This window comes from Dioszegia hungarica (assembly GCF_025882075.1).
Source record: "Dioszegia hungarica strain PDD-24b-2 chromosome Unknown MKK02contig_6, whole genome shotgun sequence".
NCBI lineage: Eukaryota > Fungi > Basidiomycota > Tremellomycetes > Tremellales > Bulleribasidiaceae > Dioszegia > Dioszegia hungarica.
The window spans coordinates 1,784,313-1,801,260 of NW_026515768.1; the positions used below are offsets into that span (position 1 = coordinate 1,784,313).

At 57.5% G+C, this 16,948-nt stretch overlaps 5 protein-coding genes across 5 annotated transcripts; 2 read left to right on the forward strand and 3 right to left on the reverse strand.

Annotated features, from left to right (window-relative positions):
- Positions 1-329: 329 nt before the first annotated feature.
- MKK02DRAFT_42865 (Pol II transcription elongation factor) lies at positions 330-4,705 on the reverse strand (the record flags this gene model as incomplete). The annotated part of the gene is made up of 14 exons (XM_053092187.1): positions 330-627; positions 686-756; positions 811-1,209; positions 1,259-1,469; positions 1,541-1,692; positions 1,745-1,879; positions 1,935-2,506; positions 2,561-3,175; positions 3,229-3,640; positions 3,703-3,977; positions 4,026-4,166; positions 4,222-4,344; positions 4,398-4,576; positions 4,653-4,705. 14 exons carry the CDS (start codon positions 4,703-4,705, stop codon positions 330-332), a joined length of 3,636 nt encoding a protein of 1,211 aa, XP_052948249.1.
- Positions 4,706-4,979: 274 nt separating this feature from the next.
- On the forward strand, positions 4,980-8,094 carry MKK02DRAFT_22870 (threonine-tRNA ligase; the record flags this gene model as incomplete). Its single annotated transcript, XM_053086637.1, has 12 exons — positions 4,980-5,177; positions 5,262-5,418; positions 5,474-5,958; positions 6,005-6,151; positions 6,219-6,464; positions 6,522-6,552; positions 6,600-6,872; positions 6,934-7,181; positions 7,243-7,299; positions 7,350-7,567; positions 7,648-7,832; positions 7,940-8,094. The coding sequence occupies 12 exons, from the start codon at positions 4,980-4,982 to the stop codon at positions 8,092-8,094; spliced, it is 2,400 nt and encodes a 799-aa protein (XP_052948250.1).
- Positions 8,095-8,295: 201 nt separating this feature from the next.
- MKK02DRAFT_42867 (uncharacterized protein) lies at positions 8,296-8,880 on the reverse strand (the record flags this gene model as incomplete). Its single annotated transcript, XM_053092188.1, has 1 exon — positions 8,296-8,880. One exon carries the CDS (start codon positions 8,878-8,880, stop codon positions 8,296-8,298), a length of 585 nt encoding a protein of 194 aa, XP_052948251.1.
- A 4,989-nt stretch (positions 8,881-13,869) lies between these two features.
- Positions 13,870-15,666, forward strand: MKK02DRAFT_31913 (kinase-like domain-containing protein; the record flags this gene model as incomplete). Its single annotated transcript, XM_053088402.1, has 11 exons — positions 13,870-13,909; positions 13,997-14,131; positions 14,181-14,254; positions 14,301-14,384; positions 14,435-14,560; positions 14,617-14,839; positions 14,890-15,035; positions 15,142-15,269; positions 15,332-15,438; positions 15,494-15,624; positions 15,649-15,666. The coding sequence occupies 11 exons, from the start codon at positions 13,870-13,872 to the stop codon at positions 15,664-15,666; spliced, it is 1,212 nt and encodes a 403-aa protein (XP_052948252.1).
- A 423-nt stretch (positions 15,667-16,089) lies between these two features.
- Positions 16,090-16,685, reverse strand: MKK02DRAFT_42870 (uncharacterized protein; the record flags this gene model as incomplete). Its single annotated transcript, XM_053092189.1, has 2 exons — positions 16,090-16,506; positions 16,590-16,685. 2 exons carry the CDS (start codon positions 16,683-16,685, stop codon positions 16,090-16,092), a joined length of 513 nt encoding a protein of 170 aa, XP_052948253.1.
- Between the last annotated feature and the right edge of the window lie 263 nt (positions 16,686-16,948).

The following is a 16,948-nucleotide window of genomic DNA, read 5'->3' on the forward strand; positions in this document are numbered from 1 at the left end:
TTCGTCTTCGCTAGCTCCTTGTTGAGATGAATCCGTCTCCTACAGCTTTGTCGCAGTCTGGACTTGTGGTCTTCAGCACGGGCGCTCTCGTCGAAGCCTCCACTCGCCATCGTCCTGCTCATAGGCTTGACTCTGCAGTTTGGATTCCTGGACAGCGCTGCTCTATGTTACCTCCTTTCGCCGACCTGCGGCCAGAGCTGGCGACGGGTGGTGCTGACGGCGCTCATGAGGCTGCTAAGGCATGCTCCTGATCATCACCGACGCCACACCGTACGCCCAGCTCGGCTCAACACAAGCTATCACATCAGACCTACTACCTCTACCCTAATCTACTCATCAACCTCCATCCCCCCATCCTCCGCCTGCCTCAACACCCCCGCGCCCCCATCTGCCCCTGATCCCTGCGCCACGTCCGCCTCGGTCGGTATCGCAGGCGTCGCAGGTGTCGCGGGCGTAGCTGACCGACTTGGACTCTGCACCCTCTCTTGCTCTTGCTCCCCGTCCCCGCCGTCATCGTCGCCATCCCCGGCTTCATCAGTAAGCGCAGGCGCAGACACCTCTCGCGCGTCCTCATCGTCATCATCGCCCATCTCTTCGTCCGAGTCTTCAATGAACGCTTTGGACTTGCTGGGACGTATCAGCTGGGACCGCTTAGAGCCACGTCCGCGAGGATTTGGATACTCACAATTTATTAGAATCCTGCGCCCGCTTGGATCTACCTCCACCCTCATCCGGATCTTCCCTCTTCTTCTGTTTCTGTCATATCAGCCTCCTTACCCCTCCCTCCTCATCTGAAGAAAACAGACTCACCTTCTTCCTATCCGCCTTGATCTTCTCCAACCGATTCCGTCTCCTAACCTCCGGATCCACCCCATCTTCCTCCGCCCCAGCGCCAGCCCCTGCAGTCCCACTCCGACTCCTACCCGACTCTTCATCACTACTATCCACCTCACTCTTCCCCCTCCCCTTCCTCCCCTTTTTGCTTCCTGTCCCCCTCTTTCTTCGCGGCTTGTCCTCATCCACATCCTCCCCGGCCTCTTTGCGCCGCTTCCGATCCGCAGCCTTATCCGCCCTCGAGGCTTTCCCGGCCACTTCGTCCGCTTGCCGCGCAGCGACCTCTTCGGCCCATGCGCGCGCTTCTTCTTGTTGCACCCGACGGCGCTCGGCGAGGATCGCGGCTTGTTCTTCGAGTTGCGCTCGGCGAACATCCTGCCTTGTAAGCTATACCCGTGCGAAACTGAGGGGGAGACTAGCGTACCTCGGCGGCTTGGATCTTGGCCTGTTCCTCAGCGCGCACTTTCCGGACCTCCTCGACCCGCGCAGCAGCCTCGGACTCGTATGCTTCCTGTCGAGCAATCTGTTCCGGCGCTTTGCGCAACACACCATCTCCGTAGCTCGCACGCTGGTTGGCAAGCTCCTTGTCGTATGGCAGGGCACTGGTCGTATCGCTCGCCAGTGCGCGGAACGTACTGCTATGTCAGCGTGGTCCCACAGCACCAGAAGGAAGCCGCCAGGAGGGGAAGCGATTGATGTGACCTACTTGCCAGCCTGTTGAGCGTGCAACATGGCAGTCTGCAATTCCTCCAGTGTCCGCTTGCTCGGGTGGAGCGAGAGCAGCATCTCGACTGATTTTTGCTGAATCATGGCGATGTTGTAGAGGATTGCGCGGTCGCTAGGTTGTATATGAAGTGCCTGGATGTCAGCTACCTGCTCGATGTCTACATCTTTGCACCACACAGCTTACCTTTTGAGCGTACGACAAGGCCTTACCCATGGCCGAGTAGTTGGAGTCGCGGTTTGCGGATGCATACCATGTCCGCGAGAGGTACAAGAGATTTGGGACGTTTCTGCCCTTAAACCTCGTCTCGGCAGCTTCGTACTGGATCCGTCAGCTGAAGACCCTCACACATGACCGTAGTGACCAAAGAACTTACCGCCTGGATCGCCTTCTCTTCCTCCCCTCTGACGAAATAACAATGCCCCATATTAACGCTCGTGCTCCCATCCGGCACACTATCATTGATCCTCCCCAACACGCCCAGCGCCTGCCCCGCCAGCCTCATCTTTAACTTGAGATCCTCCGCCGACCCCACAGGCGGCGCCGTCCCCTTCAACGCCAACGTATCCTCCGCCAGCGCAATCGCGAGCCCCTGCGCCGCCATCGCGCATTTTGGGTCGAGCACCAGGGCGCGCTCGTACGCCTCCGCAGAGCGCAGGTACTGCTTGGACCGATCCGCCAGCTCGGCAGACGACTTGGCTTCGCGCGCGACGGTATAGTGAATCCAGCCGAGTGCGCAAAAGGTGTAGACGTCGGCACGCTCGAATTTTAGCGTTTGGGACGTGAATGCCAGAGCTTCCTTGTGGGATCCGATGGAGATGAGGAAATGGGTGTAGGCGGATCGGAGAGGGAGGGAAGCTTCGTCCGAGCGGAGGCATTCTTTCAGGAGGTTATGGGCGTCCACGTTCCGGCCTTGCGAGGCGGCGATAGCGGCGAGCCGGACTTTAGCTGCGGAATATCAGCTCATGATCATCCTTATCATGCAGAAATTCGCCGACTCACACTCCATGTGCTCTGGATGTTGGCGCAAAACATCCTTATACCACTGACTAGCCTTAACCACCTCCCCTTCCTCCTCATACGCCCGTCCCAGATTGAACGCCAATACCGTCCGCATCATCTCTGCCTCCCCCCCGCTCTCCCCCGCAATCTTCTGCAATGCCTCCTGATACCTCGCCTCCGCACCCTCCAAATTCCCCTGGAGCGCATACAGCGCCCCCAGGTTACTCCCAATCTTGACCGCCTTCATATCCACCTTCCCATCCTTGTCCCCCTCATGGTCCACCCCGACGGAAACGGCCGTCTGGTACGCGCCCACAGCAACGTCGATGCTCTCGTCCTGCCACATCTTGGCCAGATCCAGAAAGATATCGACGTCGGTACCCACGCCCCGGAGTTTCGCCCAGTCCGATTCGGACGATGCCGAGGAGACTTGCTTATGCAGCTCGGTAAGCATTCGCCGGGCGGTAGCGCGGTTCCCGCACAGTTCGTCCGGTGTCATTCCGGGATGAGGGTAGTTGAGGAGACAGGCGTGCAGGACGGTGTATTCGAGGGGACCGGCGCCGTTCAGACGTTTCGCAGTCTGTTCGATAAAGTTGAGAGCTTCTCGAAGGTTTCCTGGAAGTATCAGCTCCTGTCTACCGTTTTTCGGCACCTGCTAGCTGACTCACCATTCTTGATAGCAATCTGGCCCAAAGTCAACTCGGCCAAAAAGTTGACCCCACCCGCATCCTCGCTCTTCGCCGCAGCAATAAACGGCCCCGCATCCGCCACGTCCCCGGCAACAAACCCCAGCCTGCCCCGCTCCGCATTGGATAGCACCGTATGCCGCTTATTATCCGAGTACTGGATGGCCCTTTCGGCGAGTTTGGACGCTTGCTCGAGCCGGCCCGAACTGCCCGCGATGGACGCGAGGGCGAGGGCGGAGGCTGTCGCTTGATTGTTGAGCTTGAAGGCCTGTTGAACGAAGGATACGCCGGAAGCCTCGGAGGTTAGGCGTTCGGATTGGGGGACGAGGGGGTCGCGGGCGGTATTGAAGTCGGCGAGACCAAGGAGGAGGAGAGATGGCCAAGAGCCGGGGTCCTGGTGGTCAGCTCCTTCCCCGCTTTCATCGTCTTCGGACTCTCGCCAACAGGCAGACGTACCCGCTTCAGAGCCCTATTCCAAGCCAGCCTCGCCCGGCCTTTATCTCCCAGCATCCACAGACTCAGCCCAAGGCCAATGCGCGGATCCGGGCTCATCTCTGGCGCCACAGCGAGCAGTCGCTGATATATCTCTAGAGCCTTGTCGTGCATGCGTCGAGCAAACATGAGGCGGGCTTGGGCGAGGAGAGCGATCAGGTTGGAAGGCTGTTTTTGGAGTTGGCGGGTGACGAGGGGTTGGGCGAGGGTGGGGTTTCCGCGGGCTAGGTGGAGGATGACTACTATGTGAGCTTCCTGATCAAGTCAGCATGGAGGTAGGAGCTTACTCTTCCCCAGAGCTAGTGGTGATGGCTCATCATCTGCTGATCCGCCTGACGACTGGTGTGCTTGGTCCGCCTTGTTGAGGTTCGCGGCGGCTTCGGTATAGTGAAAGTCTTTCAGATGTTGCGGCTTGAGCTTGTCGTACTCTATCGTGTCAGTTTAGATCCGGAGCCGTACATGGATCCGTCAGTATGAGCTCACTAGCATGAGGCAGGATAGCTCTCGGTGCAGACCTAGCACGAGCGAGGTGGAAGTGAGCGAGCATAGAGTGTAGCCTGACGAGCGCGAGGAAGTCTGGTGGTCTGCCCAATCCACCAGCGAACTCTACCCTCCGTCAGCTTCTGCTCCTTCTATGAGTCGAGCATCAAAGAGCTCACGTTGTATAGCCTTGACCAGCAGCTCCTCGGCCCTGTCCCACCGCTTGCACTTCCAGTGCTCCCCCGCGAACAACGTCCAGTCTTTACATTCCGCCGAGTAGTCGGCGAGCAGCTCGGGAATGACCTCGGCGATATCTTCGTCTCCGAGGGTATCGAGGTCGATCTCTGTCTGGACACCTCTGCTTGGGTTAGCTCTGCTCCGGATTTCGAGCGAAGGAGCTCGGCGCAGGGGAAGTTGGAAGGACGGGGACGTACGCAGCTCCGACAATAGCTACCATCCGGCCTTGTGGCTCTGTAGCTTCTGCCATGTTGACGAGCTGCTTCAAGGTGTAGGTGAAGGTGGGAGATAGGGGCTGATAGCAAGATGGTACAGCTTGGAGGCGGTCTGGCTTTGGTCTGGCTGGACCGAAGATCCCCCTGCGGCGGCACGCCTATTAAGCCTGCCTGAGTCCAGGAGCCTAATTACCCATTCCCCGCAGTTAGGCTCGCTGTGACCGAACCAAAAGTCCGAGGTCCGTTACGCCAAAGGATGCTCTCTTCTGACTCGGAAGTTGGTCCATCATTCATAGCGACAGGATTTATATGCTGGGTAGACACCTAGTACAGGCAGCTAGACGATCACTTCCTACTCGAATCACCCATCAAAGCACACGCATCCTCGCCCAAGAACCATCTGCATTCCTCAACTACCGCATCAGAACCATGTCCACCTCCCTTCACCCCGTCGGCTCGACGGCTGAGCCAGCGGCACCTTCTCAGCCCAGCGGGCCCATGCCGGATGTGACGGCGCCTCACGATACGGCTCCCCCTCCGCCTGTTGCCGCTGCTCCAGACGGTGAGCAGCCAAAGGGCAAGCCCCAGCAGCAACAGCAGAAGGGTCAACCCAAGGAGAAGAAGGAGAAGAAGAGCGGCGGTGGGGGCTCGTCAGGGCCTTTGGAGGTCACGCCTCCTCCCCAGTTCTTCGAAGATCGGATCAAGATCTTCGACGAGTACATGGCCAAATACAAGCAGCACATCGCTGGTGAGCTCCCTCCTCCCTTGAAGTCTGCTGGGCGCACAAATTGGCTGACGCCCAGACCAACCCCGCGAGCCAATTACCATCACCCTTCCTGACGGCAAGCAACTCGAGGGTACATCCTGGGAGACGACCCCTCTCCAGCTCGCCAAGTCTATCGCCGTCTCGCTCGCCGAAAAAGTTATCATCGCCAAAGTCAACAACCAGGAGCTATGGGATCTGCACCGCCCACTCGAGGCTTCGTGCTCTCTCGCACTCCTCGACTTTGACTCCCCCGAGAACAACTACGAGGCGCGCCAGGTGTTCTGGCACTCTGCCGCACACGTCATGGGCGAGGCGTGCGAGCGGCGGTTTGAGAATTGTTGTTTGGGGTATGGGCCGCCTATTGCGGAGGGAGGGTTCTTTTACGATTTCCATGCGGGCGGAAGGACGTTGAGCCAGGATGACTGGAAGGGGATTGAGGATGTCGCAAAGATGGCGGTCAAGGAGAAGCAACCGTTTGAGAGGTTGGAGTTGCCCAAGGAGGTTCTGCTGGAGATGTTCAAGGTGAGCTTGCTGGAATGCTACATAGTGCAGGAAGCTGACCTATCAGTACAACAAGTACAAGCAACATTACATCAACGACAAAGTGCCCGACGGGACCTCATCCACGGTGTACCGGTGCGGACCCCTCATCGATCTTTGTCTTGGTCCACACGTCCCCCATACCGGCCGTATCAAGTCTATGGCCGTCACGAAAGTAAGCCCTTCCCTAATGATCCGCTTCTTCTCCTATATGCCTGCTGCTAGTTCCGGCTGACGCTCAGAACTCCTCCTCCTACTTCAAAGGCCTGGCCACCGAGGATGCCTTCCAGCGGATCTACGGTATCGCCTTCCCCGATTCCAAGCAGATGACAGAGTACAAGAAGCAGATGGAGGAGGCTGCGAAGCGGGATCATCGCAAGATCGGGCGGGAGCAGGAATTGTTCACGTTTAGTGAACTGTCGCCCGGGAGCGCGTTCATGTTGCCTATGGGGACGAGGATATATAATACGCTTCAGGCGTTTATCAGGGTATGTCAGCTGGAGTTGGCTGCCGCGCCTGCGGACACGAAGAGCTGATCGTTTCAGGAAGAATACTGGAAGCGTGGCTTCGAGGAGGGTGAGCTTTGTCGTGACCGGAATCGGAGACCACAGCTGACGAGTCAGTCGGCACGCCCAACATGTTCAACGCCGAGCTCTGGAAGAAATCCGGACACTGGCAGCACTACTCTGAAGACATGTTCCAGCTCAAAGTCGACGAAGACATGTTTGGTCTCAAGCCGATGAACTGTCCGGGCCACTGCGTGCTCTTCGACACCCGCGAGAGGTCCTACCGAGAATTACCGCTTCGATTTGCCGAGTTTGGGGTGTTGCATCGGAACGAGGCGAGCGGGGCGTTGAGTGGTTTGACGCGCGTGAGGAGGTTCGTACAGGACGATGGTGAGTTCGACTTGCCCCTCGGTAGGAAGAAGCCTAGAGGGATGAGAGTTGACGCATACAGCGCACATCTTCTGCACGCAAGACCAGATCGCCGCTGAGATCCGAGGCGCGTTCGAATTCCTCGAGGCCATCTACAAGCCTTTCGGGTTCACGTACAAGGTCGGCCTGTCGACGCGGAACCCCAAGAAGTGGATGGGGGACCTCAAGGTCTGGGACGATGCGGAAGCGACGCTCAGGTCGGTATTGGAGGAGAAGATGCCGGGGGCTTGGCATGTCAATGAGGAGGATGCGGCGTTCTACGGGCCTAAAGTGAGCTGTGCCGAGTTACGGACGGGCAGGCTGGCAGACAAGAGCAAGAGCTGACGGGTAGCTCGACTTCCAATTGGTCGATGCGCTCAAGAGACCGTGGCAATGCGGTACCATCCAAGTGAGTCCAGCTACGGACCGCGGGGAATGGGACATTAGCTGACCCCATAGCTCGACTTCAACCTCCCCGAGCGCTTCAACCTGAAATACCGCGCTCCCGCCCCTCCCAAGTCAGCCGACGCCGCTCCTAAATCAGCCGATGCTGCTGCCCCTGCAGCACCTGGAGAGTTGTCCCAAGACTTCAAGAGACCCGTCATGATCCACCGAGCCATCTTGGGGTCTATTGAGCGGTTCATGGCGATCATCATTGAGTCGTTTGGTGGGAAATGGTGAGTCTTCACCCACGTCTGTAGGGAAGGGGGAAAGTGGGAGAAGCAGGGAGAAGGAAGGACAGAGCTGACTCTTCTAGGCCATTCTGGCTCTCCCCTCGTCAAGTCGTCGTCATCCCCGTCGCTGCGCCCTTCAAGGCCTACGCCGCCGAAGTCGCTCAAAAGATGAAGGACGCGGGTATCTTTGCCGAGGTGGATGTTTCGGATAACACGTTGAACAAGAAGATTCGGAATGCGCAGGTCGCGCAGTGGAACTTTGTCATGGGTGAGTGGATGTTTTCGCTAGCTGTCGACGTGGAGAGGACACGCGGGCATGGAGGGGCAGAGGGGTAGGGCGGGATAGTAAGGGATGGACATGTGCTGATCATGCAGTTGTGGGAGAGGTCGAGGCTGAGACGCTCTCTGTCAATATGCGGAACCGGGACGACGAGGTGCAAGGGCGTGAAGAGACGATCAAGCTTGATGAGGCGGTGCAGCGTTTGATTGGGCTCAAGAAGAACAGGGCACTGGTTAGCAAGTTTGAGTAGGACTAATCTAGATCGCGTTGCGACATGCAGTCAAAGTCGGCCGGCACCTTGCAAGTCCAAGCGGACAATCGTACTCATACCGGCGCAGACTGGCGCCGGCGACTCAGGCTGATGAACAGGCGTCATGCTCACTAAGCACCAATCATGGTGCATCGCCACTCACTCTGTACTAGACCAACCACGTCTCCCGTTCTACACACTTCAGCCAGACGCCTGACCCCTCTCCCCAGCTGGCCAACCAGACGCCGAAGCCGCAGAGGTGAAGATCGAGCGCCGTCTGGTCAATGCACGACTCGGCTTGAGTTGCTCATCGTCCGCCTCATCCGCAGATGTGTCTTCGATGTCCTCATCTGAGGTATCATGCTCTTCGGTCGATGTGTCACTCTCCTCCGCTGACGCATGTCTCGCGACGTCCTTGGCCGCTTGGACTCGTTGCAGAGCCGCGAACAATGACGCTTCGTCCCACTCAATGGTGGTTCTTCGTCGCAGGGGCAGTGGAGGCGCATCGGACTTCTTGTCGCTCGGCGCAGAAGGAGGTGCCTCATCCTCGCTTGACTCATCCTCTGTGTCACTCGGACCAAAAGTGAACATTGCGCCCCGCCCCACGGGCACGGCAGACAACGTCCTCCCACTGACGATCGCCTCGTGACGGGCTGTGTCATCCTCGCTTGACTCGTCCTCATCACCGCTGCCTGTTCCAAATATGAAAGCCGCTTGCTGTCTTTTGGTTCGACCGCTCTTGGATAGCGTCTGCGTTGATGGCTGGGATCGCTTAATTTCTGCCATGATGTCTCGTGAAAGCGAGTGTGTTGACGTATGAGGAGAAGAGATGAGGGGGGAGATGACGGCGGTGGCGACCCTGATACCATCTCGCCCCAACTCTAAAGCACCGTGATGAGCCTCCTTTGAAGCACAGACCAGCCCAGGTTCCGGCCGGTTTCGAGATCATATTCCATGCCCGACAGCGAGTCTCTCGCAAGTTCTGGCAATACGGGGGCAGAAGAAAGGACTGAGCATACTGACGTTTCAGTCATTCCGTCCGGCGGCCCGCTCGGCGCCCACAGACAGCGGAAATCCGCCGAGCTCTGCGCCCTTTGGTCGGAGCGCTTTAGCATGAGGTCACATTGACATGCAAGACACAGCGTCAGACGGGATCTGGCAGATAAGATGCATAGACCTATGGACAGGATAGCTGGCGGGGAAAAGCAAAATGGGCAATGGTGCATGTCAGGCTTCAGCCGATCTGGGGATGGAGATGTGTGGACTTCGCGCTTCGGAGACATTTGAGGTGGTGAAGGTTGTCCGAGCTGACGACTGGACTCATTGGCCAGTGCTCAGTCGCCGCGCGACGAGGTTGAAGAGAGAGACGATACTCGCTGGACGGTAGCCCCGGCCGGCGCTAATGTTTTCCCGGCCGCCCGCTTGCTCTGAGATGAGCTGGCCGATGTCACAGGGGTCTCGTCGTATTCTTCCGGAGTGGCATCGACAATTTTCCCACCCTCCTCCGTATCATCTGGACCAACCTTGAACTCCCCAAAATTGGCCACCCAGTTTTGAGTGGAGTCCGGGGCCGACCGTGAGGCGCGTGAGGACGAGAAGGGATTCCAAGACGGCATGTTGCTCAACGGTCAATGGTGGAGGTAGTGTGGTGAGGTCGGGGCCGCGTACTGTCGAGGCGTGCGCTGGGGTCGGAATGGCAGGATAATGTAGGAAGGGTACAGATAGTAGCATCATGGCGCGCCACCTCTAGCAATCGGGGTACACCAGACGTGCGCGAGGTGCAGATATCCTTTGACGCGCAGAGTTGCTTATGGTCCGGCCGGTTTCATGGCAGCATCAATGCACGATCGTATATCAGTCTAGCATGTTCTATGTGCTGGTGTCCAGTAGAGGGCTGCCATACGGGATCGGAAAGGCCAGAGATAACAGGACTGAAGGCGGGCTGAATGACAATGACAGAGGACTTTACCTCTTGCTCGACTAGCTAGGACGGGCGTTGCCAGCGCGGTCGACTCAGAGCGGCGCATGCTCCAGCAGGTCCAGGAGCAGGCTAGATTGCATCTCACATCTCACACCTATCACTGACTTCTGTCTGATCCACCGTTCCCATTTCACCGCCAAAGCCTGCACTCCCGTGCCACAGCGGACGCGGTCGGCCCCGATCTGCTCAGCGAGCGGTCTGCGAGGCAGTATCGTTTGTCTTCTGCACGTCGAGTTGCCGCTGGAGTTCCCGCTCCTCAGGAGTCATCACGCGCTGCTTGCGACAATAGTCGTCCATCCCCAGTAGCTGGCCCGCCGAGAGTCTTTTGAACGGACCTCGGTCTTCCGGCTCGGCTTCCCACATGAAAGCACTGGGGGCGGGCCGGAGCATGGTCTGCCTGTCCAGACTGACGGAGGACTTTGTTCGTTGTAGGGACAGATCGCTGCTCGCGTGAGCAGACAGACTTGTGGATCCAGCCTTTGCCGACTCCTCTGAAGCGACCGCTACTGTCTTGCCGAGATCGCTGCCGTACTGCGTGCCAATAGTAGTGTCGTCACTGGTGACGCTCATTGCGGGCCTGGCGTTGTGGGATGAAGAAGAGGTCGGAGATAAACGGTGGTCGATTTAGGTTGAAGGGCTGCCAAGTTGACGATTGACGGGAGTGGGAACACAAGCGATACGGAGGGTCGCATGACCGAGTCAAGCCAGCTTCTTATAGGAGAACCGGCACGCTATGCATTGCCTGCATGTTCGGGTCAACGCGGGTATAGGCGCCTTCCTGCGCCATTGCGACATCGCTTGGGTGAACTTCGAAGGCATATGACCAGATCGGGACCGTGTTGAGCCGGGCATAAAAGGAGGGCCGCGTAAGTGTAAATCAAATTTGCGCAAGGCTAGAACATTCTCCGCAGTGCGACGGGTCACGCAGCTGCATGGGCATCGAGAGACGCCACGGCCAATTCGCCACCCGCTGTTTGCCACCCCACTTTCGCCACCCACCTTTGACCTTTCTGCGAAGACGAGAACGTATCCTGGCCGTAGACATTGGTGGGAGGGTAAGCTGACCAGCAAGACAGGCAGTATATCTACCAGACTGTGCTGGCCTGTCTTACTTATCCTACAAATAGCAAGTCTCTTCAGTCAGCGCGCCGTAGGAGCTCGAAGACATGGGGGATGGTATGCGAGCGCGCGCGGATAAGCCGCTACCTTATAAGGAAGGAAGCGCTAGCCGATGGCGGATCTGTCCTTAGAAGTCAAGATGCATTGTGTCCGCTGAGTAACATGTGAATCGCCCCTAGCTCGGGACCTGTCTCCTCCCGAACGCTCAATTGGACGACTGATTGGACTGCTGGGACGGGGGACTCGCCGTCTGTGCCGTCTGTGCACCCGCATTCTGCGCCCACCACGCGTCCAGGGCCCGACCCGCCGCCTTACTCAGGTCGCGAGTCGCAGGAAGCGCCAGGAAGTCCTCTCTGGACATGTATGGTGCGGTGTTCGACGCTCCGGTCGCGGTAGTGTCGGTGCCAGTGGTGTTGTTGGAGTCACCTGGCATGCTGTAAGGAAGTAGTGTGAGAGGCTGTGTTGACTGTCTGTGTGTGATGATTCGGAATGAGGGAGCTGGAGGTCAAGCAGGATGAGTGGTTATGTGGGAACGGCCCCATGCGATCCGTCACTTTATAGCTCGGAGATGCGGAAGTGAGCAAGTCGTGAAACCCATCTAGCCTGACGAAGCCCTCTACGGCGCTTTGGCCGGATACCGGGCCTTCGGTCGGCATGATCGGTGTTAGCGGCTGAGACGTATGTGACCGACCCTGTCTTTCCCTCTTGACGGACTGCATTGTCTGCGATAGGTCGGCTACCGCGCCGCCGACTGGCCTCGGAATGGTGATTCGGACAATGTGCCATAATGAGCCGGGCCGCTTGTTAGTAATAGTGGGGATCGGCCTTCCCCGGTTGGCGAGATCGGCATCGGCCTTCCATCTCAAGTGTTATGTTCAGGGAAGATGTCATGAGAAATGGCTGTATCATGTGCTTCAGCATCTCGCCGTCAGCCCGAGCACGACCGACCTTACCGCTTTGGCCGAGTCTCATGCTTCGGGAAGGCACATCAACGGCGAGTGCACCGAGTGCAGTCCTTTCATGCTCTGATGTGATATCATCCCAAGCTACAGGATGTTCCAGCAAGGTCCAAAGTCCCAGTGGTGCCAAGGTGAGATTGCGACTCTCGCATGATCGTCGCGCCGCCGATCCGAAACGCCACTGATCGCCGAAACATGCATCCGAAACTCTGAAACTCTGTGCGGAATGTAACGCACGGACTGGATCCGCCACACGCGTTTAAATGCCGTCAGCGTGCCTCGGGGTTCCCTGAGGAGCCCAACAGGGGTGGAAGGGGGCAAAGGTCAGCTGAGCTCATGCATCCAATCATGGTAAGCAGAGAAGGGCGTATGGGAAGTACAAGAGGTGTAGAGGGGGCTTCCGGATGCATGCGACTCAAGAGAGTATACATTACCTGCATCATTCGACTACAAAATTGACCGGGAGAGGCAATTCCGCCGTCGCTTGGCTCGTCATTGCATCACCGCGCGCGCACGTCCCTTAAACGCTCCCCTCCCGCCGGGACTGCCTCCAACCATAGTCCATCCAGCCTCTCTCTGTGGCTGCAACTCATTCCGCCTACTATACCACACCATCAACATCCTTTGTCGTTAGCTGCCATTGTTCAGCTCAACTCCCTGTCGCACAAGCACCCACCAACGCGAGCCCCAAAGCTCCATACCGAACCAATCACGTGAACAGCTCGGTTAGCTGTTGCCTTCGAACCCTTCGCTTAGCGCTCCACTCCCAGGACAGGACAAGCACCCTGCACGCCTGTCTATATCACGACGCGTCTACTCGCAGGATCACGAGGAGCAGTCATACCAACTGCGCTAGCCACATAAGCGGTGAGTTGGTTGTTCAACCTGCATGGAGCTGGACGGCGGAGATGGCTTGACTGGACCCACCCTCGCGCGCTGGATCTCATCTCTCTTATCTCCTTCTCGTTTATCCCATTTGACACTCCGAGGCGTTTCACGGGAGATAGGGTTAAGCGGCGGTCATGGCGTGCGGCAGCGGGGAAGCCGGGACAGATGGGCTGGCGGAGCTGGATCTAGGAGATGCGGAGCATGGGGCGTGTTGGTGTCGGAGTGGGTGTCGGAAATCTTTGGGCGGAGATTCGGACCATGGCCCCTCCCTCCCTCTTTTCATCATCCTCTCCTGTCATCCCCTGGCGCCTCACAATCAGCCCAAACGTCTCACCTTTAACTCCCGCTCCCTTTCCCCTTTCCCTTGCGTCGTTTAGGCGGTGGCGTCGACTGCTCGATATGCTTCTGCCCGTATGAGGACCGCGCTGACCTTGCTTCTTCTAATCCTTATCACCTACTCCGACACTACGCACTATGATCTCCGCTGCCTCGCTTGCAACTCCGCCTGTGCTCGTATACCGGTCTACTATCCCCCCTCGCCTGGACGACCGCTCTCACCCCACCCTCCCCTCTTCCCTCGACGTATGATCATCTCTCGTCCTCTCGTCGCTCTCTAATCAATCAACCCTGTCCACCCTCTTTCGCCATATGCGATCCCCCGAACGTCCATCTTACCGCCCCATCCGCCCGTCCGCCTACCTCCCCCGCCGGCGCCGATCCTCTTCGTCCGTTCCCGCACCCATCTCCATGCCTCGTTCCTCGCTTCCGCGTCTACAGCCAAGACATCTCAGCTTCAGCTCGTTCGGCAATACTCAGCAGGTATTCAACATGTCAGGCGTCGGACTCGTCAATGGGGTGAAGGTGTCGCGTGAGTATCCCTCTTTGCGTGCGCTGGAAGCTGCCCAGAGACCGGGCTGTACTAGGAACTAGTTTGGACTAAGAGCTGACGGAACAGCGGATGACCCCAATCGCGTTGTCACTGTGACGGCCCAGAACGGAAAGACGGGAAACGAGGTCTCGATCAGCTACACCAACTGCAAGGTCGTCGGAAATGGAAGTTTCGGTGTCGTGTTCGCAGCCAAGATGCTGGGTAGGTCGTATGACTCTACGACAGGGGGAGGTCAAAGCTGATCAGCCAGCGAAGGACGGTGCTGCAGATGACGGCGACTCCGAAATTGCCATCAAGAAGGTTCTTCAGGACAAGCGATTCAAGGTGAGCAGATTCGCAACAAATGGCTGGAGCTGGGACTGATGGACAGAACCGAGAACTTCAGATCATGAGGCTGGTGGCACACCCCAATGTCGTGGATCTCAAGGCGTTCTTCTACTCGAATGGCGACAAGGTGAGCTGGTCTGACTGCGATGAGGCATGGCATAGCTGATATTGGTGTAGAAGGATGAAGTCTACCTCAACCTTGTACTCGAATTCGTGCCCGAGACGGTGTACCGCGCGTCCCGGCACTATTCGAAGCTGAAGCAGGCGATGCCGATGCTCCAGGTCAAGCTGTACATGTACCAGGTGGGTGTCCCTGCCCGCGGGAAACGAGAGAGCAGAGCCTGAGGCTGATTCTCTAGCTCCTCCGGTCTCTCGCCTACATCCATTCGGTCGGGATCTGTCACCGAGACATCAAACCCCAGAACCTGCTCCTCAACCCCGCCACTGGTATTCTGAAACTGTGCGACTTTGGATCGGCCAAAATCCTCATTGCGGGCGAACCGAACGTGTCGTACATTTGCTCGAGATACTACAGGGCGCCGGAATTGATCTTTGGTGCAACGAACTATACGACCAATATTGGTGAGTTCGCGTAAAAGCAGGGGAAGGGGACACGAGGCTGATTTCCGAAGATATCTGGTCCACCGGTTGTGTCATGGCTGAGCTCATGCTGGGACAACCCCTCTTCCCTGGAGAGTCGGGTATCGACCAGTTGGTGGAGATCATCAAGGTGCTGGGTACGCCGACGAGGGATCAGATCAAGACGATGAACCCGAATGTAAGTCCGATGTTTGCGTATCTCTGCTTTGGCTTGTTCGTGAAAGGTCGCGGAGATTGGATGGCAGGGGAGAGTCAAAAATAGAACGATAGTGCTCACTCTCCAGTACATGGAACACAAATTCCCCCAGATCAAGCCTCACCCGTTCACAAAGGTGTTCCGTCCCCGGACGCCCGCGGACGCCATTGCGCTCATCAGCAACTTGCTCGAGTACACGCCTACTTCCCGTCTCACGTGAGTTTCTTAACCTGTATAACCACCTGGGTAGTGAAGAGAGATGTGGAGCTGACTCCCAGCGCCCCCGAATCTCTCGTCCACGAGTTCTTTGACGAGCTGCGGGTCGAAGGCGCACGTCTGCCGAATGGAAAGGAGATGCCTGCCCTCTTTGACTTTACGCGCGAGGGTGAGTCTTTCGATCGGCAAGCTGGCAGGAGAAGAGCGATGAGCTGACACTATAGAACTCTCTACCCGCCCTGACCTCATCCGCCAACTCGTACCCCCACACGCGGAGCCGGCGCTCAAGGCGCGCGGGATCGAGATTGAGGGTTTCGTCCCAATTCCTCTGGAGCAAATGCGTATCAGTCTCGACGTGAGTGCTCATCTCTGCTGGAAGATTGAGAGGCTTAGCTGAGATTGTAGTAAACCCCATCTCTTCCTCCTACCCCACCCCTCCTCCTCGCCGCCTAGTCTTTCCCGGATCTTGCATCGCACCCCTTACGTTCCCCCCTTCACCCAACCCCCTCTCTTTCCCTTGGTCTCGCGGTACCTTTCAGTCATAGACGGAAGTCGCCCTTTCCGCTTTTTTTCCGTCTGTGTTTTCGTATCACGCTGGACTGCTGAAGCTGAGGAGAGGTGAATGAGGGACCATGGGGGAAAGTAATGAAGAGTGTGAAACTGTATGAATGAAATGAATGCATTGAAACGTATCTGAGTGCTGTGCACAGTGGCCGTGCACTAGGATCATGGAGAGCATGAATGATGGTTGATATGGCTACAATGAGACTATGTGAGTGATCGAATATGGAGGTCCTACTGCAGAGATCTACGAGACCATCTATACCAGCCTGCCCCCGCCCGTCTGCCCATCCCCCACCCCGACCCCTTGCTCCCTCTCCAACCGCCCCGCCAGACTTCTCTGCTGCTTGTATTCCGCCTCCCTCGCCTCCCTCTCTGCCCGCCTCGCATCCTTCGACTGCGCCTCCAACAGCGCCGCCGGCGGTGAGATCCGACACGTATCGCAGTCTTCATCCATCACTGCCTCTGGTTGCTTGACTCCTCCTCCTCCCGCGCCTGGACTCGGCACATGTACCCCCGGAGCCCTCGCTGGGCTCGACGGCGTATTGAGGGGCGTATTGGACGATCCGGACGCTTGCGTCAATGTATCGGAGATATTGGAGATGGCAGATGATGCGGCCGATAAGGCCTTGTCTTTGAGTCGGGCCTCGTCTCGGAGGACACCTTGATACATTGTCTATCAACGTCAGAGTCGGTCCAGTGGCCATGTGGGGGGGAGGGAGGGAGGGAGGGAGGGAGGGAGGGGAAGAAGGGACTGACGTTGGATTCTCGTTCTTGCAGGAAATGAACGCCCCATACTGTGAATGCCGATACGGCCATGGAGGATGCGAGAAAGATCTTGCTTGCGCGGGACATGATGCTGCGTGTCTAGGTATAGCTGATATGATGGGAGGTGGAAAGGTCATGCATGGAGCGAACTTTTGGCTGGCGAGATCGATCAGCAGCAAGATAGTGACGTAACACCCTGCCATTCGGCGGTCGCCGGTCAACCTTAAATGAGGAACGACCACCGGAAGCGTGTGTCAGATGTTGGCGGGCGTGTTTCAGGAGACAGTCAACCATACATCATCCTTATAGCAGCTATTTCCACCATTGGGGAGCTCAAGCGAGCATCAGAT